Below are 26,208 nucleotides of genomic sequence, written 5' to 3'. Positions count from 1 at the left end.
CTCGTGCCCATTGTCCATTTGCGGCTGAAACAGGAAATCAAATCCGCGAAAGTCCGCAGGCAATCTCGCATAAAACTTCTGGCATCTTTTGTTCGTCTCGGCGGTCCTGGGTCCCAGTCTTCATACAGGTTACGTTGTGTGAATACGCCGTATTCGAACGTGGAATGAATACGTCGTATCTAAACGTCATCGGTACTCATCCAACCTCAAGCTCATGTTGTTGGCATGTCGGAGCATGATTCGCCTGGCCAGACATGGACAAGTCCACTGCCCTCCCTGTTGGACGTCTGCAGCTCTAGATATGCAGGCAATGCGGTTTCTGACGAGGAAAATAGGTAAGAAATTCCACAGTTGTTCGTCTTGGCGTCTTACCTAACAGTCTAGCCGCCGCGGCTCAACCCCGTCTGTCTCCCTTGCATTTTCCTTGAGCTCGCATGGCATCGGGCGGCCATTCGAGGATCGTGAGAAATCCAGGTTGTTCATGCATTATGTTCGCGATCTCTCCATGTGGGTAAGTTGGTGCGTCAAAGCCTTCATGCTGATACGATTGAGCTGATAAAAATGATCTGTTAGGTAGACATTTGCGATAGTCGAAGACACTTTGGGACAGAAGTACCAAAAAGAGCATGCCACTCACCGTTGCTGGCATATGCCATCATCGCGCTCGCATCCCGAAGTCTTTGCGCCATCAAAGGAAGCGAAGACTCCAAACCTTCTACTTATTACAGCCACGCCTTGCAGATCCTCATTCCGGTTTTAGACGACTCCATCGAGGCTCTCAACGAGGAAGTTCTCGCTGCTATTGTCATATTGAGACAATATGAAGAAATGACTGGTAATTGATTCTCAGCTGAAGCCCGGAAACAACTGTTCAATCAAGAGTAAAACTGACATTTGCAAGACACCGACTTCGGGGTTCACCTGTCTGGAAGTTCCAAGCTCCTGAATTCCATGTTCAGCTTGGCAAGCAAGGGCGGGCTCGGAGAAGCAGCAAGTTGGATCGTCTTGCGACAGGATTACTGGGTCGCCCTGGTAAAATCTCAACCACTGAGCATCAACTTGGACAGTTACAATGGCTCGAGCTCATTTGTCCGGTCCGAACCAGAATGTTTGGCCAACCGGGCAGTTTTTTTGTGTGCCCAAGCCTGCGCGTACGCTTTTCAGCCTACCGCGATAAGGGACCTGGAGAGATGGAACAAACTCAACCACGAACTGGGGAATTGGCTCGTCTCCAACCCTTGGCATGCTGACCCCCTTTGGGTCGAGCCGCCTCATAACGCAAACACCAGTGGCTCCGCCTTTCCCACGGTCTGGATGACACACCCCGCCCATGGTGAGTTCCGTCGAGAGTTTCTTTCAAACACTCAATCTTAAGGCTAATCCACAAACAGTCGTAGGATATCAACATTACAGCCTTGCTCGGATGATCCTGCATATTTTCAATCCATATTTAAGCAAACCCAGTCTTGACACTTTCAGAAAGCGAAGAGAATCAGAGGTAGGAGCACGGACACTCCTCGACTACGCAAGACTATACTAACAGAACCTAGCAAGCGGTACTTGATAATTTTCGTCTGCTCTTAGGTCTCGCAATAAGCAACTCGTCCGTTGTAAATGCTATCTTCACTGCAGCACATGCACTCAGGGCTTGTACGTACTTCACCGAAGAAAATAGGAACGACGGTCTACTAACATGGGGTGTTCCTTGTCTAGGCGGTGCGTATCTCACAGATCCTAAGGAACAAAAAGAGAGCTTGGACCTTCTTGAGAAAATACATAAGAGAACTGGATGGCGTACAAAGGAACTCATAGAGCAATTGACCGTGCGGTGGTCAGAGGATAACAGCAGCAGTGCTTTTGGCCATCTATTTGCGGAGAGTAAAAGATGATGCCAAGAGTTTTAGATGTTTTAGGCCGCGTCCTTGAAATACATCTGGTTCACAATTTAATATTTGGGACGCATTCTATCATATAATTTGCTCAGGCATTGCAAATTGTGAAGCTACAACATCTCACAGGCCAAGTATATTAATATAAAACTACACCCTATTGGTCAGGCGAAAAATTATAGTGCTAATAATAACTTCCATTAACGACCTGGATTATAAACCTATCAAGAACATGCCGACTGTTTTTTTCGTCAAATTCATTTCTCGAGGTGGCATATTGAGCGCGTATTTTGTTTATCATTAACCTAAAGAGCCTATTCCTGTAAATCTATATCCATAAACACCCATCTACAACTTGGTTTGCTTCTCAACGCGACGTCCAATCTCGTCGAAGTACAGCTTCTTGCCGGACTCCAGGGCCTCTTGCAGGTAAGAACCAATCTGGACGGCCTTGACAGCTCCTGTCAACTTCAGCGGGAGCTTAGTGTTATCCAAAGCAGCCGCAGTGAACTCGTTTGCCTCCTGAACAAAGGCATACTCGAATCGGCCATAGTAGTGGGCAGGAACCTCCCGTGTGATACCCTGGGGTCCGTAGTGGTTGACAAAGTTTGCCTGAGGGTTGCCGTTGACGGTAAGCTTTCCGCCTGTGCCGATGAGCTCGGTAGTGTCTTCTTGACCGTGTGCCATCATTCTAGAGTTGTAGAAGTAGGCGATCTTGCCACCCCAGAACTCGACAATACCAACAGCGTTATCGCAGTCGCCATGCTCCCTCAACTCAGGGGAGACGGCCGTGATACCAGAAGCAGATACGGTCTTGACGACAGCGTCTTCGCCAAAGAACCACATAGCCAAGTCGATATCGTGGACTAGATACACTTGTTAGAATACCCGGCCAGAATCTGATGATGAGAATTTTATTCACCACTCATGTCAACGAAGCAGCCGCCGTTGAGGGCCGCGTACTTGACGAAAAAGCCACTGGGGTCGTGCTTATCGCAAGTTTGAGACCTAATGATAGAAGGCCGGCCAATCAAACCAGCCTCGATCTTCTCATATGCATCTCTGTACGAAGAATCAAAGCGACGTGAGAATCCGCACATGACCTTGAGGTGAGACTTGTGCTGCGCAGCAGAAACAACCTCCATCGACTGCAAATGATTAGCGATAATTCTGAACGCGAGTGATTCCAATGTCAGCTCACCTTGGCGATGTCGAGAGAGATTGGCTTCTCGCATAGGACGTGAAGGTCCTTGTTGATGGCCTTGATAGCTTCCTCGGCATGGACCTTGGTTACGGTAGCGATGACCACAGCCTGGAGTCCCTCGTGGGTGAGCATCTCATCATAGTCCGTGTAAAGTTTGACTCCATGAGGCTCGAGCTCCTGCCTCGCCCACGCAAGCTCGGTCGGGTCTGGGGTAAAGGCTGCGACAAGCTCCGCACGGGGAGTGCGGTGCAGGAAGTTGATGGCATGACGCTTTCCCATGCGGCCGAGGCCAGCGGCAGCGATTTTGAGCTTCTGAACCATTGTGATTGGGTGTGGGTGTTTGTGAAATATAGAGTATGGCTAGAATCCTTCCTGACGATAGCTTGTTGCTTGAGTGTTCTTCAAGTGGTATCTGTTGAGCCAGGCCGAGTGAGATGAGAAGAAGACTGTCGTTCTGGTTTGGGTTCAAAGTTCCAGACAGAGACACTTGGTCTTATATATGCGAATGATATACTGATATGCACGAATATGGAGCTGATCAGTTTGCATCTGAACGCCGTCTGTTCACGACAACGCGGAGAGTTGGCCTGCTAGTTGTCCGGTGTACCACGGGATTCGGAAACTGGTAGCGCAAGATGCCATGGCTGGAGGCTGAAGCTGTTGCAACCGATTGTAAGAACCGTCCTCATCAAAGGCCAATCACGACTGCCAATCCTCCCAACGAGGTTGTCATTGCCCGGAAAGTCTTACCCTTTGCAACGAATATGGCGAATTTCGCGCGGTGACCGTGACGATCCCGAACGCGGGGAAGTGGATCCGGGGCAGAGGCCGAGTCATGGTGGAGTATTTTAAGATGCCGCGTAACTTTTTCTGTTTTGGTTTAATACAGTAAGATTACCCGCAAAGGGTCTACCATCAGTTTTCCGTCCCAGCATCCCGGGACATTCCAAGCCATGACTTGCAGCAGATGTTATCAGTGTCATTTTGGAGACGCACGTAATTTGGATTCACAAGAAAGTCTTTCAGCCTCATAATTCATCTTACTTTTCCCATGTTACTGAATGCTCTGTTTGTAGGATAACCCGTGCAAATGTCATGTTTCGAGTAGCATACGGTGCATCTTGAGACACTGAATACTCTCAGTCCCTTCTTTTCGTCCATAGTTGCGTCTAAGCTTCGAACTCAATCTTGCTGTAACTAGCCACGAGAACAGTGATGGAACAAAAACTAGCATGCCTTAGAAGCCTTCGTCGGGGAACATCGGCCTTCTCCCCGCACAGGCTCCAACTTTCCCCCCCCGCACTCAAAAACTTACCTGCTCAGCCAAATACGGATAAATGCGCGCGAGGGCCCATCTTCCAACGCGCGTGTCTTGGCCCATCCAGCCAGCCGATCAATCTCTAATGTTTGCTCTTCCCCCACCATCCTACGCCGTTTTTGTCCCACCTGAACGAGACCGCATACACTACTGGAGTTGCCTCAAATGCCCAATTCGGGGAATGTGAGGAGGCCGGGCTGCGAGAGCTGTCGCGCGAGGTGAGTCCCCCCGCTTCCCCTTGATTGCCGCGGGCGTCGCGTCGTGGAACCCGCGGAGAAAACCTCCCATTTTGCGGGCTAAAAGCCACGCACATGGCTATACGCCCACATGACCCCGGAATGTTCACTAATCTGGTTTCGGAACGCGTCCCCAGACATATCAAATGTGAGTGTGGGGGTGGATACTTCTTGTGTCATCGTTTGAATGTTGGCTGATCATACCGGCTGGTCTAAATAGGCGATAAAGGAGACCCTTGTGGGCAGTGCGTCAGGAAAGGCAGAGCGTGTGTCCGCGGCACGAAGCTTAAGTTCAGACATATTACTCTACAAAGGTGTGCTTCCTCTCTTGTTCGATGATTCTGAAATTGCTAAATCAGCAAACCTACTTAGCAACACCAGTGGGCACCGCGGAGAGCCTCAATACGAGTTTTCCCCCGCTCAGAAATGGTGCCGTGTATCTGGCAAGAGACTTCGATTCATCGATGAGACTTCAGATATCAATAGCATCCATAACGATGGATATGATTCAGAGGATGATGTCGTCTCCGAGGAAGATGGCCCTCCCAGCCCGCCGCAACCACCACAACAGGCCAAGAAAGCGCCTGCAGGTCGAGTTGTAAGACGGGCACAGGACAAGCAGGCGGTGTCCAATCCAGTTGCTCAAGTGTCTGAGGAGCAAAGTCCTTTACCAATTGAGCGAGGCCAACCATACCCTTTAACAAGGCTTCCCGCCCTGCATCCGCACCCTGCATATCGCAGCCCATCCTCAGGCCACTTGGCTTTGGATGATCCGCCTCGCACCATCTCGCCCATCCCACGAAGCCAGTTTTCTGGGCCGATATGCTCCATTAGCGAAATCGGCAGTGCTAGTCTGACTGAAGACCCCAGCTTACCCGAGCCTCGTCGGTCGTTCCGTACCTCCAACCTCCCGTTGCAGGACCACCGTGAGGCGGCGTTAATTCGTCATTTCTTGGATTTTATCGCCCCTCCATTCGACTATGGCGATCCGGACAACCGCTTTACAACCCTTCTTCCACAGCATGCCGCGGTAAGCCCAGCGTTGCTCAATGCTGTCCTGGCAGTATCGGCGAAGTCAAATGACACCGGGGGCAGCGTGGCGTTTTTCGACAAACCAGCAGATCATTATTTTGTGACAGCGATGGACCTCCTGGAACCGGTATTGATTAATCCGCTTCGCGAAGCAGAGGAAGCTGACATTGCTGCTGCTGTTCTCCTAAGACTTTACCAAAGCATAGATAGTATGTTTGTCTCCTTCACTTCAGCGCCATTAATTCAGGCTGGACCCCCCAACTGGTCAACTTTTTTTCTTCTTCTTTTTTTCCTGGTGCCTCTTAAGTATTATTCTTTTTGCCTGCTGACTTTATCATTCAGTAGATATACTTAACGCCCCAAAGCCACCTGTTGATTTACGGAAATTTGTTATCTCTCAGAAGAGACCCGAAAAGGGGAGTCTTGCTGAATCAGCGTTATGGGCCTGGATACGCCTCGAGATATTTCGTGCCGTAATGCGACAAGAGGAGTTAAAACTTGGTCTCGAGCAGCTTGATTTCGACCGGTCCTTGAAACCGGCGGATGATGAAGTCTGGGCATGGCGAATGGTCCTACACACCGTTGACATCGTCAGCTACTGCTTTTCAGAGACAAAACAGTCTGCTACGTATCACCAACTTGCAACATATGCTGCCAAGTGGATGCGAGCAGTTCCCGAGTCGTTCATGCCGATATTCATGCAAAACCCACCGTATGAGGGGGTATTTCCTGAAATACTTCTCATCAACGATTCTGTCATGATTGGACTCCAGTTTTATCACCTCAATCGAATCCTATTGACGGCACACAATCCAAACCTACCACGACTGGGAAAGAATGAGAAAGAAGTTGCCGCGTTGATAAATGTGGGTCTCTGAAAAAGTCCGTACAGAAACGTTGATGCTCAACTGTGGTCTAGAAGGAAATAATTGCCGATATCAAGATCCTTTGCGGAATAGCCAATGGAATGGACCGGTGCAACCCTGCCCACATGTAAGTTTAAATCTTCGGCTAACCCATCTGCTGAGTACAGAAATTTACTCGTTGATAGAACGGCATGTATGGGAATAGCGTTGGCTGGCTACCGCTTCAATAAACGGGAAGAACAGGAGGCAATATACGATTTCTTCATATATACTGCAGAGGAGTACGCATGGGATACAACCTTGATGTAAGTTTTGAATGACGGCCTTGCTGTCTAACTGCCTCAATAATATTGATGAATGGATCGGCCAATGCTAACATGTTGAATATAGCTTGAATCACCTAAGGGAAGCATGGGGATGGCCAGAGACCGTTTCAATGTAATTTTCTCATTCATCGAGGCATGTTTGCCTATTTGTGTGTATACCCTTTCAAAAGTTTGGTCTATGCCTGTTACACAGCATTGAACGGAACGTAACTATATGGAGAAGGACAGGGATTCCCGGGGAAAGGGGGTGTTGGTGGTGGTGGTGGTGGTGGTTCAGTTGTGCGAAATCCCACATCGCCTTGGGTGTTTGGTTGAAGAGTGTAGGTTCAGTTGTGTAAATGCACAGACTCACCGTGAATTCTAAGGCGAATAGGTTTAAAGACGCACAAGGAGTACTGTGTGCCTGTTAGCTGGCTCTACAGCCCGGGATATACCCTCTATAGCATCCTTCAGCTGGTCATATGTTTGTTTATAGTTGCTCAAAAGATTTTCCTTGACAATACATCCTTACATCTATATCGTGGCTAAGAATTATGTAAGAGTTTAGGAGTGGCAAATTTCCGGAAAAGCAAGTTATCAACACCCATAGCACAGTTCTATCTATCACACTTCCACTAGTACCCCTAACATATACTTTTCGGGCTGCAATAAACAGTCTGGATGTTCACGATGTCAAGAGATGCCGCACTCTTTTTTGGAGGATTCAGGGGAATTATCGCCGAGCTAACAAAATTACTAGCTCAGCGCATTTTCTGTTTTGATGGCTTGTTTTTCAACAAAGAGGCTGATCGGCACGAGGGAAACGTACGCGAAAGGCTACTAAATATCGAGCTAGAAGCACACTAGCACGCCGGGTCTTTTGCACGGCCGTGGTTCAGACCTGACATATCGGAATGGCGACAAAATCCGTTCTAGTGCTTCTTATAGAAACAAGCCACTCATTTTGCATTGGCCAGGCAAGTGAATGTCTGACCACCGGAACATTTTTCCGAAGCAGCGCTTCCGTCCTTCCAAGCGTTCTTCCAAGCCATTAACCGAATCTAGGCTTCCCTCTTGAATCTGCTAAAGCACGGCAGTTCAGCTACCTCATATAAAATGGCTACTTCGAGTATTGATCAAAGAGCTAGCAGATCATGCGTGGGGCACGCCTTACTCAATCGCGAAACTGCATATGCCGAGATCTCTGGACGCACTATCTCGCGCCATCAGTTCAAGCTCCGGAGTGAGGTCTGAAAATGGATACCCGACCCATTGAGACCCATTTTCTCCTGGCTATAACGCCCAGGGCACCGGAATGAAGGGCCGCCGCGATTCCATGCCCTCACTTTTGATAAATATAAGAAACGCAGGGTGTAGATCCCCGTTTATACGATCCTGGTGACCCTGCATTTCTTCAAGTGGAATGGGTGGGTCTCTCCGTCTCCAAAGACCCTAGTCTTCCAGGTTGCACCATGGCACCTATGATTGAGAACCGCGGCCCCGAGCTCCTGGCCGTCAATATCTTTTTCGTTTCGGCAGCGATTTTTGCTACTGCGTTACGGTGCTACGTCCGGGCTGGCCTGGTCAAGGCTTTCGGAACGGATGACTGGCTCATGGTCCTGGCTTTGGTGAGGATATGCCTTCCCCATGCAGAACGACATGAGTAACTAATCACTGAAAGGCTCTATTCACATCTTACTCCGCATTTTCAATAGCTGGCGTTCATTATGGCACCGGTAAACACTTCGCGGACATCGAGAGGGAGAATATCCACAAAGCACTAGAGGTAAGGGATGGGGATAGACGTGGACACCGAGTTACTCCGACTACTCTGCTGACGGACATGTTTCGCAGTGTTGGTGGTATTGCTATCTCTTCTACTCCCTCAGCATGATTGTGTCAAAAATGTCCATTGCATTTTTCCTACTGCGAATCACCTCTCAGAGGCTTCACGTTTGGATCATCTACGTTGCCATGCTCTTCACCGTTCTGTCCGGGCTTGTCTTCTTTTTCGTCGCGCTCTTCCAGTGCCAGCCCTTGTCATTCTTCTGGAACAAGGACCAGGAGGGTACCTGCATCGATGTCAACGTTGTCATCGCTCTGGCATTCTTGTACAGCGCGTTCAGTGTCATATCCGACTTGACCTTTGCCATCCTTCCCGTATACCTGGTTTGGAAACTTCAACTACGGAAGGGGACAAAAATTGTGTTGACTCCTTTGCTGATCATGGGTTGCATGTAAGTGTCAATATTTGCGACGATTTAGCCGAAAGGGTACTGACCAGGCCACCAGTGCAAGCTCAGCCGTCCTGGTACGGTTTGGCTATTTAATGGGCCTCAGAGACCCTGACTTTCTCTGTAAGTCGCCGTGCCATCTTAAGAAATACTTCGAAAGCCAGTGCCTAATATGATTATAGGGGCTACTTTGGACATCGCTATCTGGTCGACTGTCGAGCAAGGCTTGGCCATCACCGCCGGAAGCCTGGCAACTGTGCGCCCTCTGCTGAAGGCTCTCGGCTACAAGCTGGGCATGAATTCGAATCCGTCACCGATCCGCGACACAGACGACCTCACGAGACGGCCATCTGTTTTCGTGGGTGGCACAAATCACGCCAGAGCCTCCCGGTTTCAGGGAGGTCACGAAGAATCATACAACATGTCGTACTTCCCATGCAAATGCTGCGGGACGTTTCACTGCCAAAAAAGACAAAGCGATGGTTTTGGTATAGTGAGGTCTAGTATGGGGCTCTCTGTTAAAGTGGAAAAGGGCGACGTTCATGCCTTGTCGTCGGCGGAAACAAAAAGTCCGGATGGCAGCGACGAGGAGTTGAATGTGGGTAGCTCGACTAGAGAGACTTCAAACGACACCGAGAGGGTTGTACCGCAAAGCTTCCTAGCTACTGAACACCAGAAGAATTGATCATTAGCTGGAAAAATAGAACGGTATAGCGGATAAAAAAAAGAACGTATAATCAACCTAGCACTAAGCACAGCGCCAAGAATGCGATATTCTTCAGCGTAAAAAAAAGGGCCCTTGGCTTGAAATTCATTTCCTCAATAATAAAATTACTTAATCGTTTAGGTGAGCCTATCAAAGAACTACTTGCCCAGTTGCAAACACCGCAGGAATACAGCTCATATGCCAACACTTAACGTCCCATTATAACAGAACAAATCAACTCGGGCGTCGTCACGAGAACTTAAAAATCAATCACACTCTGCATCCCCTCATTGATTCTGGGCCAGGATCACGTCAGCAGCCTTCTCGCCGACCATGTATGTAGACACGGCAGTAAAGGTGCCAGGGATGCGAGGGTAGACGGAAGCATCAACGACTCTCAGTCCCGCCACGCCGCGAACCCTGAAGCTTGAGTCCAGCACAGCCATGGGATCATTATCAGTCCCAATGGGGCAAGTAGATGAGGCGTGATGTCCCCAGGCTGTGTCCTTGATGTACTGCTTCACAGCATCGTCGGACTTGACTCCAGCACCGGGCAGTTCCTCTTTGACGGGGATCAGCTGGCGAGCAAAAGCGTCGCGAGCGAGCTTTACTGTCTCGGCCATGGCCTGTAGATCGGCATTGAAATCTCCCGAGCCAGTGTCGAAGTAGTTGTAGAGGATGTCGGGTACATCAAGAGGGTCTGATGAGCGGAGCGTCACCGAGCCGGCATTATTGCGCGGATGCGACTTGAGGATTGCCCAGCTGAACCAGTCATGGTTTATGGTGGCATTGACGCTGTAGTTCGGGAAGTATCCTCGGAAGTTGACCGGACCGCCAAAGGCAAAGACGTCCCACTCGTTCCTCTCAGTCACAGTGCTCTTATAGAACATGGCCGCCGCGAAGCCCGAAGATTCGTATATGCCGCGGTCGCCGAGAATAGGATTTTTCCAACGAGTCAGGCAGGGATCATTCTGCCCGAAAAACCCAAACGTGCAGCCGTTCAGCGCGCTAAAGTTGGCGGGCGTGCGGCCCTGGACGGTGATCTCGTAGTGGTCCTGCAGGTTCGTCCCGACGCCCGGCAGGTCCTTGACGACCGGGATGTTGAAGCGGCCCAGCTCGGCGGCCGGCCCGATGCCGCTCAGCTTGAGGATCTGCGGCGAGTTGTAGGCGCCGCCGGCGAGGATGACCTCGCGGGATGCGGTGGCGGTGCCGCGGACTCCGGCGCCGGCATTGCGGGAGCGGGGGCTGGCGCGATAGAGATACTTGCCGTCGAGGAACTCCACGCCGGTTGCGCGTGGCGGCGTGGACTTGTCGAAGAGGACCTTGGTCACGTGGCAGTCCATACGGACGTCGAGGGGGTACCGCTTGCTGCCATCGAGATTCTTGGCGTCGCGGACGGCGACGATGAACTCCCGTGAGCCGACTCGATGGGCGTCCTTGCTGGAAATGGGGATTTGGTAGTACGCGGGCTGCGTATCGCGGATGGCTGCATCAGCGTTGCCATCGCCGGCGGTAAGCGTGGCCAGGTTGATAACCAGGTTCGTCTGGTTTGCTAACGCGAACGCGCCGCCGGTGACCAAGCTGAGGAGCTGAGGGTCCAGAAGGGCGAGGGTGAGCGGCGCCGTCTCCGTGCTGAGCCAGCCGTTGTATCCGTGGCCCGGAACACCAGGGAGGAGGTACCGGTTGTTCTCCATGCGGATGAAGTAGTTGCGCATATTGCTTGCGGACCAGGACTGGTCCCCGGTCAGGCTGGCGATGTAGTCAAAGTCGGAGCGGTGGGGGTAGAGTGCGATGAGCGCATTGTGGGCGGTGCATCCTCCGAGGGTAGCAGAGCGTGGGTAGAGAGTCCCCTTCATCTTGGAGCCGGAGGGCGGGTTGAGGCCAGTATACTCTCCGCCATCGGATGTCTCGTATGAAGTCTTGAAGTCTCGCGCCTGTCTATTTTCGTCGGCGTAGTGACGGACGAAGAAGTCCCAGGCCATGGAGTCGTCTTCGGTGGATTTGGCCTGGTAGGCTGGGACGGTGTAGTTTTCGTTGGCACCCTGGTCGTCGCCGGCTTCAATGAGGAGCGTTTTGCGGCCGGCGAGGGCGAGGCGAGCGGCCAAGGGGCCACCCCCGGCCCCAGAGCCGACGACAATGAACTCATAACCGGTAAGGTCGACGGCCGTCACGAAGGATGTTGACGCGGCCAGGAAGCCGAGCACACGTGTGAACCTCATGATGATGACTGGCTAGTTTGACATCTGCAGAAGTTGAGTCGGATTAGACTATATAGAAATTGGGAGTAGACAGCATACCTGGGGTTTTTGGCTGAGCCGAGGTATCTGCTTGCGGATCTGCAAGGTGCAACGATGGGGGATCGTCGGCTCTTATTAGTCTTAGTCTTAGAACAACAATCGCACATGGCGATCACCTTCACTGGCCCGCAGTCATTCCAGCCTAGCTTACAGGGACTCGAAATAACAACAATCCCCTTGATCCATGTCGATGTCTCTACAACTAGGAGTAGCACGGGGTTCGCATCTGACCGAGTATGCCGGACTCTAGTCTAGGGCTTGTTGTTGTCGGCACGGAGATGCTGGCTCGGTCCGCCAAGACGATCATTCACCGGCGCCGTTTAGGGTTTGCCAACAACGTGGACAAGAGCTAGAGTGACGACATTGGAGATGTTTTGGCATGCTCCCCACGTCAGTCTTCTGGTTCAAACCCACGGCTTCACGTTTATCCACATTCCCTTAACAAGGGATATGAGCATGCCAAACTACTGACCCCAAATTTTAGGCCGTTTTGCTTCCTTTTCCCTTGGGCTGAGCACCACGCCGTACAAGAAGAAACGATCAATAATCAACTGTGCAGTCGATCGTTGATGTGGCACAGTGCTGGTATCCCCGCCGTACTTGTGTTACATTGAGGCTTGGGGCTGGGCTCGTGTCCGGAGACACAGATCATCTGACGCAGAAATAGCATCCACAATCGGGCCTTGCACTGTTTAGACCTCATCTCTGCTTCCGAGCCTTGCTATCGGAATGCACTCCGCTGAGGGGAAAGCAACTGTGCGTACGGAATCTAGATGCAAATGCAGTTCACTAGGCCGTTCGGGACGGTCTATTGCCGAACAGGACGACCCATTTTTCCCGCTGCCAGCGCGTCGCACATTCAACGGCAGAAGCTTCAGAAGCTCAAGAAGCTTGCAGAAGCTTTAATGACGATCGTTATTAGTGCACCAGCATCTAGCGAAGTGCCGAGACGCTTAGTTTTCCGCTTTGGCGATGGCGGTTCACTAGTCTTGTCCTAGTGCTTGCCTCATCCGCTATAATACGACGCTGGCGCTGGCACGCATGGCAGGCATGCATGGTCTTTGGGGAGCTTCCCCCGCACAAACAAGAGTTTGCTTCCCAAACCGGCAATCTTCTGGTGATTTTCTTTTCCTCGGCTCGACGAGACTGTGGTGTCTTTGCCGCCAGAGTTGATTGAGCTTAATGAACAGAGCTAAGAAGACCGATGGCAAATACAGCGCACTAGGAAGAAATATATGGGAGAGAAGAAACGATCTGACGCTTAACCTGCCAGCCACCTTGGAGAGTGTGGACGATGTGGCTTCCAGGTCAAAAAATTATGTTTTGAGAATCAACCAGCCACAGCTCTTGTCAGAATTCCCATTGCGGAGTTGAGATGGTGGCGCCTGATAACGCGCTGGTCAACAACACAGTCGCCAAAGTCAACATCCCAGCGCTCGACAATCCTTGAGGCTTCGGCTGTCATTAAGTCCTGGGAGTCTCTGGGCCGATGTGATCGGACGAACCCTTTACCATCGCCAGCCAAATAACCACACTGGCCGGGTCCTTACCACTGCTACCGGTTGAGCAATTCCGCAACAATACGTCCCAACACAACGCCACACAAAGTGGGCGCGAGGATGCGTTTGGTATGCCCATATAATGCGAATGCCGAATCCGGTTAGACGCCAATTTCTCCGCGGCTCTGTGTCGAGGCATCGCGATTGTGCTTGAGGCATCACTCATTTAACATTCTTAACTGTTCCTTGGACTTTGCAGTATGAATGCCGCCGTAACAGCAGGGCAGTTTCAAAGACTTCGAAACAGCATTCAAGGCTGGAATGGGCCGGGCCGGATACTTGTTCCAGCTGGCAAGTTTGCCCCCATCGCGCACCCTCTCCGATCCCCACTCGTCGAAGCGAGACACAAACGCAGCCCTAACCGAATCTGCCAAACATAATCGTCCCCATGCCGTCTCCGTCCAACCACCTCGGTAATCTTCTGATTACCAGCCATCCGCATCTGTAGTGTAGTGGTTATCATCCCAGCCTTCCATTCATGGAGCCAGCTGGGGACCCGGTTTCGATTACCGGCGGATGCAATACGCGGATGCGATTACTTTTTGTTGTTGCACTCACCTGCTCATAAAAAGCGATTTGTGTGAATCGATGCGATGAAAAAGAGCTCTTCTTCTCTTTCTCTCACCACATCCCTTTTACTAATTGCAGGCCTGGCTGTATACTCAATGAAGTAGTATACACACATCGTGCTCACTAACTGTTGTAATTGTGAAGGCATCTGCTGCTCGCTCGCAGCGCAGTGCAGCAGCAAACATTAATAAACACTAAGAAGTCGTAATCTTCCCATGAGCCTCCTCCAAGCCTAGCTGCTAACCTCACGTCCTCAACCTCTCTCGTTGTATGTGCTTGCATTCATCTCTCTCCTAGATGGTAAAAGTCCCATTGAGCCTCAAGTCCCGGCTGCTCGCCCCGACCCAGAACCCATACTCGCCATCCGCCAGCCGCCACTGCTGCGCGACAACATCCCACACGCTCAAATCCCTCCGCGTCAGGCCAAACTCCACCGTCGCACTCGCCCCGGCCTCGACGAACACCCTCTCGAACCCCCGCAGCTGCCTCGCGGGCGTCCCCTCCACGGGGATGCCGACGTAGAGCTGCGCGACCTCGTGGCCCGCCACCGCGCCGGCGTTGCGGACCTGCACCGTGACGGTGTACACCTCGTCCCAGAGCTGCGGGTGCCCGCCCTGCACGACCGCGACGCCCGGGTCGGGCACGCCCGCCACGGGGGTCCCGACGGCAGAGGCCGAGAGCGCCGAGTACTCGAACGTGGTGTACGACAGCCCGAAGCCGAACTCGTACCGGGGCGCGATGCCGTCGCGGTCGAAGGCGCGGTAGTCGATGAACAGCCCCTCTGCGAAGTCGTCCTGCGGGAACGGGCCCGGGTCGACGCTCGAGTTAAGGAGCGCGCCAAAGTCCGACTCGGCGCGGGCCACGGTGTACGGGAGCCTGCCGCTGGGGTTGGTGTCGCCGTAGAGGATGTCCGTCAGGGAGTGGCCCGACTCCTGGCCGGGGAGGCCGGCGAAGAGGATCGCCGTCACGTTGGGGTGGTCGGCCCATGCGTCAACCACGCGGGTTCCTGATGGGGGGAAAAAAGTCAGTCCCTCGCATTCTTGGTCTCATCATGTGTCGGGGTGGTGCGGGGGATGCTTACCGGCGGAGTGCAGCACGACAATCGTGTTGGAGCAGTTTGCCGCGACGTTGTTGACCAAGTTATCGCTGAACTCGTCCGTGAGGCTCGGGCGGTCGTACCCCTCCGAAGCCCAGGCGTTGATGAACACCAAGCAGGCCTCGCTGTTGACGTACGGGGGCAGCGGGTTCTCCGAGTAGAAGTCCCACTTCACCACCCCGCCGTCCGCGACGACGCGCTCCTGGATGGCCTGGAAGGGGCTGATGACGTACGGCGGCGTCGTGGTCCCGGAGCCGCCGCCCGCGATGAGCGTGCCGTTGTACGTGTCCCCCAACTGGCTGCCCCAGACGGGGCCGTAGCTGGTGCTGGCCCACGGCGAGCCGGGCACGGTGGCGTCGTAGCCGTAGACGGCGAGGAACTTTGGCTTCTTCAGGGGCAGGGTGCCGTTGACGTTCTTGACGAGGACGGTGCCCGCGGCGCCGATCTCGCGGATGAGGGCCTTGTGTCCGTTCTGCACGTCGACGGGCTCGTGGCTCTGCAGGTTGGAGTAGACGCCCACGGCCGGGTAGTCGTCGCCGTCCTGGCCGGTGTAGTACCACGCTGCCAGGATCCTGGTCGTCATGTCCTCGACCCGCTCATGGCTGACGCTGCCGTTGTTGACAGCCTCGACGAGGGCGTCGCCCCAGAAGGCCTCGTTGGGCATCACGAGGTCGAGGCCCGCATTCGCGGAAGCCACACCCGCGTGCTGCGCGCCCCCTGCGTCGTGTTAGCGAGCCGATTCCTTGGGCACCTCGCACACAGGCAGGGAAGGGGGGAGGGCGGACTTACAGTCGCTGACAACAAACCCTTCGAAACCAAGCTCCGTCTTGAGGACGCCGTTGAGCAGCTTCGAGTTCTGGCAGCCGTACGAGTTGTTGGCGCGGTTGTACGAGCACATGACCGACCCGGCGCCCTCCTTCAGGGCGTCCATGAAGGGGAAGACGTACAGCTCATGCAGCGTCCTGTCGTCGACGTTCGAGGACGCCGCCTCGCCCACGTTTGCAGTGGGGTTCCGACGGTACTCCTGCTCGTTGAGCAGCCAATGCTTCGGGCACGCAATGGTCCCCGCATCCTGCATGCCCTTGGTGATGCCGCCGACGCCAACGGCTGAGAGGTACGGGTCGTTGGACAGGCCCTCCCAGTTCCTTCCGCCTCGGGCGATGCGACCGAGAGGACCGCCGACGGGCCCCAGCCCGACGTTGATGCCCTTGCCCCGGTACTCGGCGCCGAGGGCCTCGCCGTAGGCGTAGGAGAGGTTGCGGTCCCAGGCCGCGCCGAGGTGTATGCCGGCAGGGAACGCCGAGACGAACTCCTGGGCGCGGACGCCGTCGGGGCCGTCTTGGAGGCAGAGGGGCTCGATGCCGAGACGGGGCACGGAGCCGGTGTTGCCCGTGCAGAGGCCCGTCCAGCCGTGGGTGAAGTTGGCGAGCTCCTCGACCGTCATTTGGGAGGCGAGGGACCTTGCGCGTTGGTAGGCGGCGGCCCAGGCGTCGCTTGTGGTTCCGTTCGCCACGGCTGGAGGTGTGTCAGTATGGTAATCAGGGCCTCTTGCGGTCACAAAAAGCACTGACGCGAGGGGTAGACTGAAGGGCTCAGTCCATAGTAGGGATCGGATTCATTGGTGTAGCTGCTTTGAGCGGCGCAAAGCGTGAGACCTGCGAGGGCCGCCGCCAGCGTTGATGCCAATGCGGTCACCATCTTGCCCGGAAGTGAAGAGGACAGTGAGCTTGAGTTTTATTTCATCATGAGCAAAACCTCAGAGAGATCTATCTGCTTATGAGCTTTTTCGAACTTTCTCTCCGGGTCTCCCTCGGCGCCAGATACCTCGACGGCCGACATCTAGGCCCTGGCGCTGCTGCACAACGGCGGGCACGTTGTCGGCCCTTCTCCAGCTCCAGTGTTCCCATGATCCCACAGAGGCCGACCCTCGGAATCCACCTTCCAACGGATAAAAGTCGAACGGGTCAACAATGAGATCATCATAGACGTGATGTCGGCCACTTGGGAGATCCTTCGGCAGTAGTGTGTGGGGAACCCTGCAGCAAGTGCCATCCCCATGATGCGGGGGAGGGATTATAACGGTAGTTCGTCTGGAGTTCTCGGCGGTATTTGTGCGGGGAAGTCGGAGGGGGCAGAAGAAGCCGGGGTATTTCAACAACATGGCATGCCGGAGAATATCCGCATGTTACGTCGCCGACCAACACGATGCCGTGATGTGGGAGTGCGGGGGACGGTCGTAGGATTGGGGCTCCTAGGATTTCCAGTTATGGGTTTGGTCATGGCCGAGTTCGGCAACCTCTTCGGTAATAGGGTTACTGACTCACGGCCGAGGTTGGTTTGTCAGTCGTGAATCATGCCATCAGTTCCCTCTTTTCATCAATGAGGGGGTGGGGTCGCCGCGGCCATGGGAAAACTTGTCCTGGTCGAGTTGGATTCGTGCGAAAGGTGGACAACTCAACCGTCGCAATCGGCCCGGACGCCTCGCCGACACTCCAAGATGGTGGAGGCTAACAGACTCTGGTTGGAGGGTTGATCTGCTCAGGGAGGGGAATAAAGTGTGCCGCTCGAGATTCTGCCATTATTGTCGCCATGACCAATGGTTGGCGGTCTTGTCTGCGCCAAACCCTGATTCAACTCGGGGAGGATAGGGCCCGAAGACCGTCCAAATCGACTTGTGTGATCATAATGGAAGTCCATCCTCTTCAAAGCGACTGCGACCCAACATCCGTAAAGATGAGGATGATTGGTCTTTTCCCTTAGTGACACACTGAGTGCTGTGTGGTCCAGGTTCTGCAGTTAGAAAAATGAGCAACCGAAGTTCAACATCTTTCTTCATAAACTACTTACATACAATGGACGGCCGGGTTGATCGAGGGCGGACTGTCTACATCTTCATCTCAGCCGTCTGACAACAATACTTGCATCTCGCATTGAGAAGAGGTCTGTTTTGGAATCGTGGTGGTGTATGTACACTGCGTCAGGTATGCCAACCACTGTACCGTCTTTGAGGACGACTTGACTGGGTGACTGGCTACTCAAAGGATGAGGCCAGAACACCAAGTGGAGACGACTATACCAAAAACATGATTTAGCTGACAGACAGGTGCCGAACTTTTCCATGAGCCATGTTTCTAAGACGCAAAGTAAAGTCTGCCTGGGTAGGTTGTGTGGACTGTTACCAATACTAGGTGGAAGGGAGCCCGTGCTGTGCATTGCAGTCCCGCTGCTCTGCGCAGCCACATGTCCGTGGATATCTCAGCCTCAGCGGGCTGATTCCGGGGCTTTGCCGTGGGTGGGGAGAGGCAAGGACCCCTATACGACGGCTTGCGCGGACTGAGACACAGCCATTCGGCGAGCTCCGGTGAAAGCTACGAGCTTGATTCCGAGCTTTGGTCCGAGTTTGATGCTGTCTCGATGACATCCCTGTTGATTCGAGTCGATCCGAGCCGAGAGGTCAGCCGCATCGAGTGTGGCTGCTTGAAGACACAAAGAACGGCGGAGTCTGGTCAATGGGGTCATGGCATACAAAGCAAAACTGGTCGAACACGGAGTGTGTGTGTGTGTGTGTGGCTACCAGAGCTCAAGCTGAGCTTGCAGCTGTCATCCATTTCTCGGGCTCGGGCAGCTGTCGGGATGACGGAGCCTGCCAGCCTTGCGAGCCCAGCACGCACCGACGACGTAAGCTCAGCGTTGGTGTTTGGTTGATACATGCGTCAGACGGTGCCTGGTTTCATCGCATGTTGGACAGAGGCCCGTTTCGGTCGCAAGCTCGGGCGAGGCGGGGTCTAGCCCCCCCTGTGGCAGTTCTAGAACACGGATTGAAGATGAACTGCTGCGACGTCAGGCCCAGCCAGCCAAGGTGAGCACTCAAGGTGAGCGAGGTGACGCCGAGGTGAGCGAGTCGCTTCCGCTCGCGGCGGGCGTGGGCGGTGTGATATCATCTGGATCATCCGAGTTGTGTACCTACACAGTTTTAGCGCTGAAGAGCGCTGGAGAGCGCTGGAGAAACGCCAGCTACGGGGGAGCTCCCAGACACAGAGCGAGATCCCCCATCCCGCCGAGTCATGGCCAATCAAAACGCGCAGAAGCTCGCTTCTTCAGGGGACAGGGTCTCCACCCTATGGCTTGGGTGACATAAGGCTGCACTGCGAACGGCCGTCCAGCGAGGGAGAGAGCGGGCGAGGCGTCCACCACTCACTCACTCACTCACTACTCCACCACTCCCTCACCCTGCACGAGCTGCAGCAGACTGACGGTGCGGACGACGTAGTGGTCCGCGATAAGGATAACACACCTGACCGAGCTCCAACCTTATCGCGACATCATCCTCGTCGCCTACACCATCCCATTCCATCCCGTCCCGTCCATCCCAACCGTTCTTCCACCCTTATTCACCCATCTCTCCCCCCTGCTGTCCTCTTCGCCTTCTCTTCTGGCTGTACATCACCTATTATCACCTAATCGACCCTTTCCTCTTAAACATGCATCGCTCCAATTCCTGACCCTCTGTCGTGAAGCACTTTTGCCTGTTCCTCTCTTTTTTTTCCATTCAACATGGCGAATTCCCCGTCGCACCGGAGCCCAGCCTCGTCCACCTCGGCCGGCCGAGACTCCCTTTCACATTCCAGAGAGCGCCGTGATGCCCCCTCCACCTCCGGCTCCGCCGTTGCCGACGCCGTGCCGGTTGAGACACTGGTGGAACACCTGCTCGCCGCCAAACGATCGCTCTCGTCCATAACCGCCGTCCTGCGTGCCAACGAGATAGCCACCGACGCCCGCCAGGCCCACGAGGAGGCTGTCGTCCTGTACGCCGAGAGCCAGTTCCTGCAGCGCGCCATCTCGGACCAGTCGGCGCTCCTGATGAAGGTCCGCCGCGGCCTCAAGAGGACCTACGACGCCGGCAAGCGCGACTTCAAGAACCTCGTCAAGACGATGGATGCCACAAACGAGAAGCTGCAGGACACCATGGCCATGCTCAGGAACACCACTGTCGAGGCCAACTTCCGCCCGTCCGGCGAGGAGCGGCGCAACCTGATGGACTTTGTCGACGAGAAGAGCGTCTACGTCATGGTCGAGGCTCTGAAGCAGAGCCTTGGCGAGCTGCAGGTGCGAATGCCCGCCCTCAACGATGAAACCTCCTGCTTCATCATCATCATCGCCGCCTTGTTCTTCTTCTTTCACCCATAGGTAGAGTTAAGCTGACAGTACCGATTTGCAGACCATCCAAACCTCGTTCGACGGCGACCTCCTCCGATTCGACGACGACCTGCGTGCCCTGAAGAAAACAAAGACGACAACACCGCTGCCCCGGATTCCTTCCGATTCATCCTCCTACGATACGGTGCCCGAGCTGCTCGGCTCCCTCGTCGACCACTCGCATTGCATGGCACAACTCCTCACGTCACTTACAAAACACTTTGATCTCTGCGTCACGGCGGTCCGGACGACGGAAGGCGGCGCGGCCCTCGCCCGGCGGAGGGCGGCCGAGGTGACGCAGTCCCAGGGAGGCGACGGCGTGTCGATATCCGGCGTCATTGCCGACCAGGAGTCGCACATGGACGACCTCGAGCCCATTACGACGCAGGACCGCGCCGACATGCTGGACATTGTTGTCAGCGACGCATCCGAGGTCGACAGCGTCATGCAAGAGATCAACGAGAGGCTGCAGGCCATGGAGGAGGAGTTCGCCGCCCTGACCCGGCAGACGGGGCAGATCCGGACGGCGTTCCTGGGGACGCTGGATGCGTTCGCGGCGCTGGAGGACATGGGCGGGCGCATGGCGAGCTACATCGCAAGCGAGGCGGAGTTCCTGCAGCGGTGGGAGGACGAACGGTACACCATCTACGACAAGCTCGGCGAGATGGACGAGCTGAGGGACTTTTACGAAAAGTACGCGGGCGCGTACGACAACCTCATCCTGGAGGTGGAGAGGCGGCGGATGGTGGAGGATAAGATCCAAAACATATGGAAAAAGGCCAAGGACAACGTCGACAAGCTCATGGAGAACGACAGGCGGGAGCGCGAGGGCTTCCGGCAGGACATTGGCGAGTTCATCCCCACGGACCTGTGGCCCGGCATGGACGGCGGGATGAGGAGGTGGGAGCTCGTGGCGGTTGACGACGGCGCGGCCGAGGAGGACGCGGCTGGCGGGCAGAGAAGCACGCCGACGCTGGACAGGAGCGTCGTCGATGCGGCCCGGGACAGGCTGGAGCGAAGCCAACAGCAGCAGCAGCAGTAGTAGCTAGCGCTGCGGAATGGTCGCGGGCCGGTCAAGAGTAAGAGTAAGGGGTATCCGCGAATTTGGGTTATTTTTATTTTTTCCTTCCAATTTGGCGTCAGGGCATGGTTAAAGAAGGCGGCCTCCAGCTAGGCGCGGGACGGTTCGGATGGCGTCAAAGTCTGTTTTTTGGAATATTCTTTTTCATGCCCTTACTTGGCTGGACACTGTTATTTTTATTTTATTTTTTTCATTTCACCGTCTTGTATGAAATCTCTGTAGTTGCCTGTCCCGTTTTCTGAAGTGGGGACGAAGAATGAATGACCATTACGGCTTTCCACAGTCTTACAATTCTGGACGAGATGCAAACCTCCTGGCAAGCTCGTGATGCCCCCTCGGCGCAAGCCCTAAATAGAAAGACATGCAGTGACAAATTAGAAAACGGGGGCGCCGCGCCAACGGGACCTGGGCCTTTTTTTCTGGTGTTTATTCGACGGGGTCCCTGCAACAGGCTGGGTACCGCGATCCACTCCCCTAGTTCGCAACAGGGCAGCGGGTTTGGCTGGGCTGATTCTGCGCTTGGCTGGTGGAAATGTTGGCATGGGCGGAACGGTGGAATGGTGGAATGGTGGAATGGTGAATTGGCGGATTGGCGGATTGGCGGACTGGGTGGAGGGTAGGGAGGAGGGATGGATGCCGATACCCGAGAGATTGTCTCAGCCATACGCTGTCGACATGCACATTGTGCCTGGTTGCTGTGGACATTGGACATTGGGACAAACACCCCCCCGCACCGGTTGCACCACAACACCGGTTTTCGTCATGAGGCATACACGATCTGGAGCAAGGAAGGATTCAATGCGATAAGCTGGATCATGGGAAGAAAACCCTCCTAGAAGAAAAGAAAGATCGCAGGCCAGTGTCCGTGAGGGAATCAGTTCGTCCCATGTTGTTTGATTGACGGACAGACAGACTCTTTGGCCTGCATTGGCGTCCTCCCCATTCACCTTCACCCTCACCCTCACCTCACCTCACCTCACCTCACCAGCGACGGCCCGACCGTGGGCTTGGAATTACATAAGCCAAGTTTAACCTTCCACCAAGCGGCCGCCAAGGCCGGGAAGGCCCAGACGAAGCTCTTGGCCATCGACACGTGACTCTGGGCACGACGACGCGTACTGCAGTTCTGCTCCGTGCTGCTACTACGGAGTACGGCGCATGCGTGCATGTGCACCATGTAATTAATGTACACTACACTACCGGTACACTACCAAATAGGTAACCCCTGTGCAGCTGAGGCGGCGTCCATCTGCTGCGGCCCCCCCTGCGGTAATGCCGATTCCACAGTGCATTGGGCCGGCGCGCCGCCCAATGACGTTACCATGTGCAGCGCACGGGTGAAAGCTAAACTGGATTGGCTTTTTAGACTTGTTGGGCTAGTTGACTCAAAGTGTGCCGGGGGGGAAATGATGCACCAGCAGCTGTTTTGGTTGCGCAACGGCAGAGGGAAGAGATTGGAGATTGGAGATTGGAGGCCAGAAGCCAGAGCCAGAGGCCAGTGATAAGAGCCCAGAGCCCAGAGCCCAGACTGAAAGAGAGGACGGAAGGGGGGCGCGCACGCCTCTTGCTTCCCCGTGCTTGAACTAATTAGTTGGTACCTTAGTTTATCAAATAGCTCCGTCATCGAAACACCCATTCCTCCTCACTCACACACTCTGCGTGCGACCCGTCCTTTCCCATCAACTTTCTTTTTTCTCCTCCATTTCTTTTCTTGATATCCCTCCCCCGGTGTTAGTTTCCTTTGCGATCAAAAAAACCACCAGAGAGACGATCCCCCCGTCTTTGCCAGGAAACACCACACTGCTTGCTCGTCCTTCCTGAATCGCCAATTGCAATTGTCGCCCGTTCGGACCAGCACCATCGACCTGCGGCGCGAATGTCGCAACCTTATGGCGAGTCCGCTGGCTACTACGGTGGCCAGCCGCAGCAGCAGCAACAGCAGCAGCCGTACGATCCCAAGTACGCCCAGCAATACAATAACACCAACAATGGCTACCAGCAGGGCTACCCGCCGCCGCAAGGCTTCGACAACGGCAGCAACGGCTACGGATACAATGCGCCGCCCCAGGGCCACGATCCCGAGAAGTACACCTTCGAGGAGGCCTTCAAGATTGACAAGCCCAAGTGGAACGACCTCTGGGCTGCCATTCTGGTACCGTCCCCCTCCCCCTCCCCCTCCCCGCCGCCCGAGTCTCGCAACGGCTCGCTAACCCCCCGTGCAGTTTCTCGCCGTCTTCCTCGGCTTCGCGGCCGTCTCTGGCCTGACGATATCTGGGTACTCGGCGACCAAGAGCCTCAACGGCGGCGGTATCTACGACGGCGGCAACACCTTCGGCCTCAGCACGAACACAATCGTGCTCTTCGCCTTCGTCCTGGCCGTCGCCGTCGTCCTGAGCTACGCCTACGTCTGGATGGCCCGCCTCTTCCCCAAGGCCTTCATCTGGGTCACCGGCATCCTCAACATCGTCTTCGCCCTCGTCACCGCCATCTACATGCTGTCGCGCCGCTACTACTCGGGCGGCATCGTCTTCCTCATCTTCGGCGTCTTCCTCGTCTTCGCCTTCATCAGCTGGATCCCGCGCATCCCCTTCTCCGCCCTCATGCTCAAGACCTCCATCCAGGTCTCCAAGAAGTACGGCCACGTCTACCTCGTCTCCTTCCTCGGCGGCATGCTGGGCGCCGCCTTCGCCGCCTGGTACTCCGTCACCCTCGTCGCCACCTACTCCAAGTACCAGCCGTCCGCCGACAACCCCCAGTGCCGCGCCGGCCAGTGCAGCCAGGGCAAGGTCATCGGCCTCCTCGTCTTCATCACCTTCGCCATGTACTGGATCTCTGAGGTGCTCAAGAACGTCATCCACGTCACCATCTCGGGCGTCTACGGCTCGTGGTACTTCTGCGTCAACAACTTCCCCAAGGGCGCCACCCGCGGCGCCCTCAAGCGCTCCCTGACCTACAGCTTCGGCTCCATCAGCTTCGGCAGCCTCATCGTCGCCGTCATCAACCTCCTCCGCCACCTTTGCTCCGTCGCCCGCCAGCAGTCGGCCGGGGACGGCAACATTGTCGGATACGTCCTCTTCTGCATCCTGGGCTGCCTCATCTCCCTGCTCGACTGGGCCGTCACCTTCCTCAACAGATACGCCTTCTCCCACATTGCCCTCTACGGCAAGGCCTACATCCCCGCCGCCAAGGACACCTGGAGGATGATCAAGGACCGCGGCATTGACGCGCTGGTCAACGTAAGTGCATCCCGCGCCCCTTGCACCCCTCATACGCCGCCGGCGCGCCCGCGCTTGGCTCTGGGCATTGGAGCACAATTGCTGACAAGACACTCCAGGAATGCCTCATCGGTCCCGTCCTCTCCTTTGGCGCCACCTTCATTGGCTACGCCTGCGCGCTGCTGGCTTACCTGTACATGGTCTTCACGAGCCCCGCCTACAACCAGACGGGCAGCTACACGCCCGTCGTCGTCGCCTTCGCCTTCCTCATCGGCCTCCAGATCGCCAACGTCTTCACGACGCCCATCTCGAGCGGCATCGACACCATCTTCGTCGCCTCCGCCTGGGACCCCCAGGTTCTGATGCGGGACCACCCGCAGCTGTACGACGAGATGGTCCGGGTCTACCCCCATGTCCAGCAGGCCATCCACGCTTGATCGAGAAGTGTATGATTTGGTTGTGGGTTGTGTGTGAAGGTGTGTGGAGGAAGAAGAGATTGGATACCCCAAGGAGACACAACGCTGTGTCTGCCAACAGACGACCTCGATGTAATAATAAATATGTAATGTTCTTTTTCGTCCAAAGACGCCCTATTCTACCATCCATGATTGGTTTGTGTCTACTTTGGGCTTTCCCTCTGACTGCCCTCCTACCTGCATTTCCAAAACGCAAAAATACATGCGCAGTAGCATGGGTAACACATATACATATTTATGTGTGTGTGTATGTATTCCAATGTGCATCATCAAAACATGCAAAAAACACAACATGTCCCTGGCAAGGCTCGAACTTGCGACCTTTGGATATCCCTGTCTCAAGACAGAGTCATATTCGGGAGATGATATGAGACCAACGCTCTTCCAACTGAGCCACAGAGACCGATTGAGTTGATGTATGCTGCCACGGCTAGGTCCACCTGTAGAGCATTGGCTGACGGGACGGGCAGACGAAAAGGAAACAACGCTCGCCTACCTACCCAATCCACTAGACATTCGTGTAGGAGGAGGGCGGGGGGGGTAGTGGGGAGAGAGAGAGCAAAAGATATTGACCAGCCTGGGGGTCGAACCCAGAATCTCCTGATTACACGGAAACACCTTTTTGCTTCGGAAGAAGGGGAGGGGTGAATCGTAGTCAGACGCCTTGCCATTGGGCCAACCGGCCGGTTGCGAACGAGCAGTGGGAACTGCCGATGGAAAAGAGAGCAGGGAAGGGAGGCTAAGAGGTCTGTTTCCTCGCGGGTCTGGCTAGCTATTGTCCTGCAGAGTTTTTGCAGAATTTTTCACGATGGGGGGGGGGGTTTGCGGTAGCGGCGGAGGATGGCCGGGTTGGCGACGAGGGGGGCGCACACCGCGCGGAGGTCGGACGGGGAATAGTGGGGTAGTGGGCCACGGATCGGGGCGGCCG

At 54.9% G+C, this 26,208-nt stretch overlaps 8 protein-coding genes across 8 annotated transcripts; 5 read left to right on the top strand and 3 right to left on the bottom strand.

Annotated features, from left to right (window-relative positions):
* Positions 1-225: 225 nt before the first annotated feature.
* On the top strand, positions 226-1,889 carry EsH8_IV_001193 (uncharacterized protein; the record flags this gene model as incomplete). The annotated part of the gene is made up of 7 exons (XM_083266083.1): positions 226-335; positions 385-511; positions 574-835; positions 902-1,333; positions 1,392-1,498; positions 1,551-1,650; positions 1,714-1,889. The coding sequence occupies 7 exons, from the start codon at positions 226-228 to the stop codon at positions 1,887-1,889; spliced, it is 1,314 nt and encodes a 437-aa protein (XP_083124978.1).
* Positions 1,890-2,237: 348 nt separating this feature from the next.
* Positions 2,238-3,414, bottom strand: EsH8_IV_001192 (Gfo/Idh/MocA family protein; the record flags this gene model as incomplete). The annotated part of the gene is made up of 3 exons (XM_083266082.1): positions 2,238-2,755; positions 2,812-3,037; positions 3,091-3,414. 3 exons carry the CDS (start codon positions 3,412-3,414, stop codon positions 2,238-2,240), a joined length of 1,068 nt encoding a protein of 355 aa, XP_083124977.1.
* A 1,162-nt stretch (positions 3,415-4,576) lies between these two features.
* Positions 4,577-6,987, top strand: EsH8_IV_001191 (Zn(II)2Cys6 transcription factor domain-containing protein; the record flags this gene model as incomplete). The annotated part of the gene is made up of 8 exons (XM_083266081.1): positions 4,577-4,629; positions 4,785-4,795; positions 4,868-4,961; positions 5,020-5,888; positions 6,022-6,545; positions 6,599-6,672; positions 6,731-6,850; positions 6,936-6,987. The coding sequence occupies 8 exons, from the start codon at positions 4,577-4,579 to the stop codon at positions 6,985-6,987; spliced, it is 1,797 nt and encodes a 598-aa protein (XP_083124976.1).
* A 1,335-nt stretch (positions 6,988-8,322) lies between these two features.
* On the top strand, positions 8,323-10,053 carry EsH8_IV_001190 (uncharacterized protein; the record flags this gene model as incomplete). The annotated part of the gene is made up of 6 exons (XM_083266080.1): positions 8,323-8,478; positions 8,532-8,636; positions 8,705-9,087; positions 9,143-9,207; positions 9,267-9,446; positions 10,019-10,053. 6 exons carry the CDS (start codon positions 8,323-8,325, stop codon positions 10,051-10,053), a joined length of 924 nt encoding a protein of 307 aa, XP_083124975.1.
* A 24-nt stretch (positions 10,054-10,077) lies between these two features.
* Positions 10,078-12,009, bottom strand: EsH8_IV_001189 (GMC family oxidoreductase; the record flags this gene model as incomplete). Its single annotated transcript, XM_083266079.1, has 1 exon — positions 10,078-12,009. One exon carries the CDS (start codon positions 12,007-12,009, stop codon positions 10,078-10,080), a length of 1,932 nt encoding a protein of 643 aa, XP_083124974.1.
* Positions 12,010-14,509: 2,500 nt separating this feature from the next.
* EsH8_IV_001188 (beta-glucosidase) lies at positions 14,510-17,010 on the bottom strand (the record flags this gene model as incomplete). The annotated part of the gene is made up of 4 exons (XM_083266078.1): positions 14,510-15,222; positions 15,298-16,029; positions 16,102-16,827; positions 16,884-17,010. 4 exons carry the CDS (start codon positions 17,008-17,010, stop codon positions 14,510-14,512), a joined length of 2,298 nt encoding a protein of 765 aa, XP_083124973.1.
* A 2,856-nt stretch (positions 17,011-19,866) lies between these two features.
* On the top strand, positions 19,867-21,550 carry EsH8_IV_001187 (protein kinase regulatory subunit ATG17; the record flags this gene model as incomplete). Its single annotated transcript, XM_083266077.1, has 2 exons — positions 19,867-20,418; positions 20,531-21,550. The coding sequence occupies 2 exons, from the start codon at positions 19,867-19,869 to the stop codon at positions 21,548-21,550; spliced, it is 1,572 nt and encodes a 523-aa protein (XP_083124972.1).
* Positions 21,551-23,465: 1,915 nt separating this feature from the next.
* EsH8_IV_001186 (plasma-membrane choline transporter-domain-containing protein) lies at positions 23,466-25,241 on the top strand (the record flags this gene model as incomplete). Its single annotated transcript, XM_083266076.1, has 3 exons — positions 23,466-23,741; positions 23,812-24,825; positions 24,924-25,241. 3 exons carry the CDS (start codon positions 23,466-23,468, stop codon positions 25,239-25,241), a joined length of 1,608 nt encoding a protein of 535 aa, XP_083124971.1.
* Positions 25,242-26,208: the final 967 nt, after the last annotated feature.

The sequence above is a fragment of the Colletotrichum jinshuiense genome, chromosome 4 (assembly GCF_051148585.1).
Source record: "Colletotrichum jinshuiense chromosome 4, complete sequence".
Lineage (NCBI taxonomy): Eukaryota > Fungi > Ascomycota > Sordariomycetes > Glomerellales > Glomerellaceae > Colletotrichum > Colletotrichum jinshuiense.
Note: the sequence above shows the minus strand (reverse complement) of the source record. Positions and strands in the feature narration are given on the sequence as shown.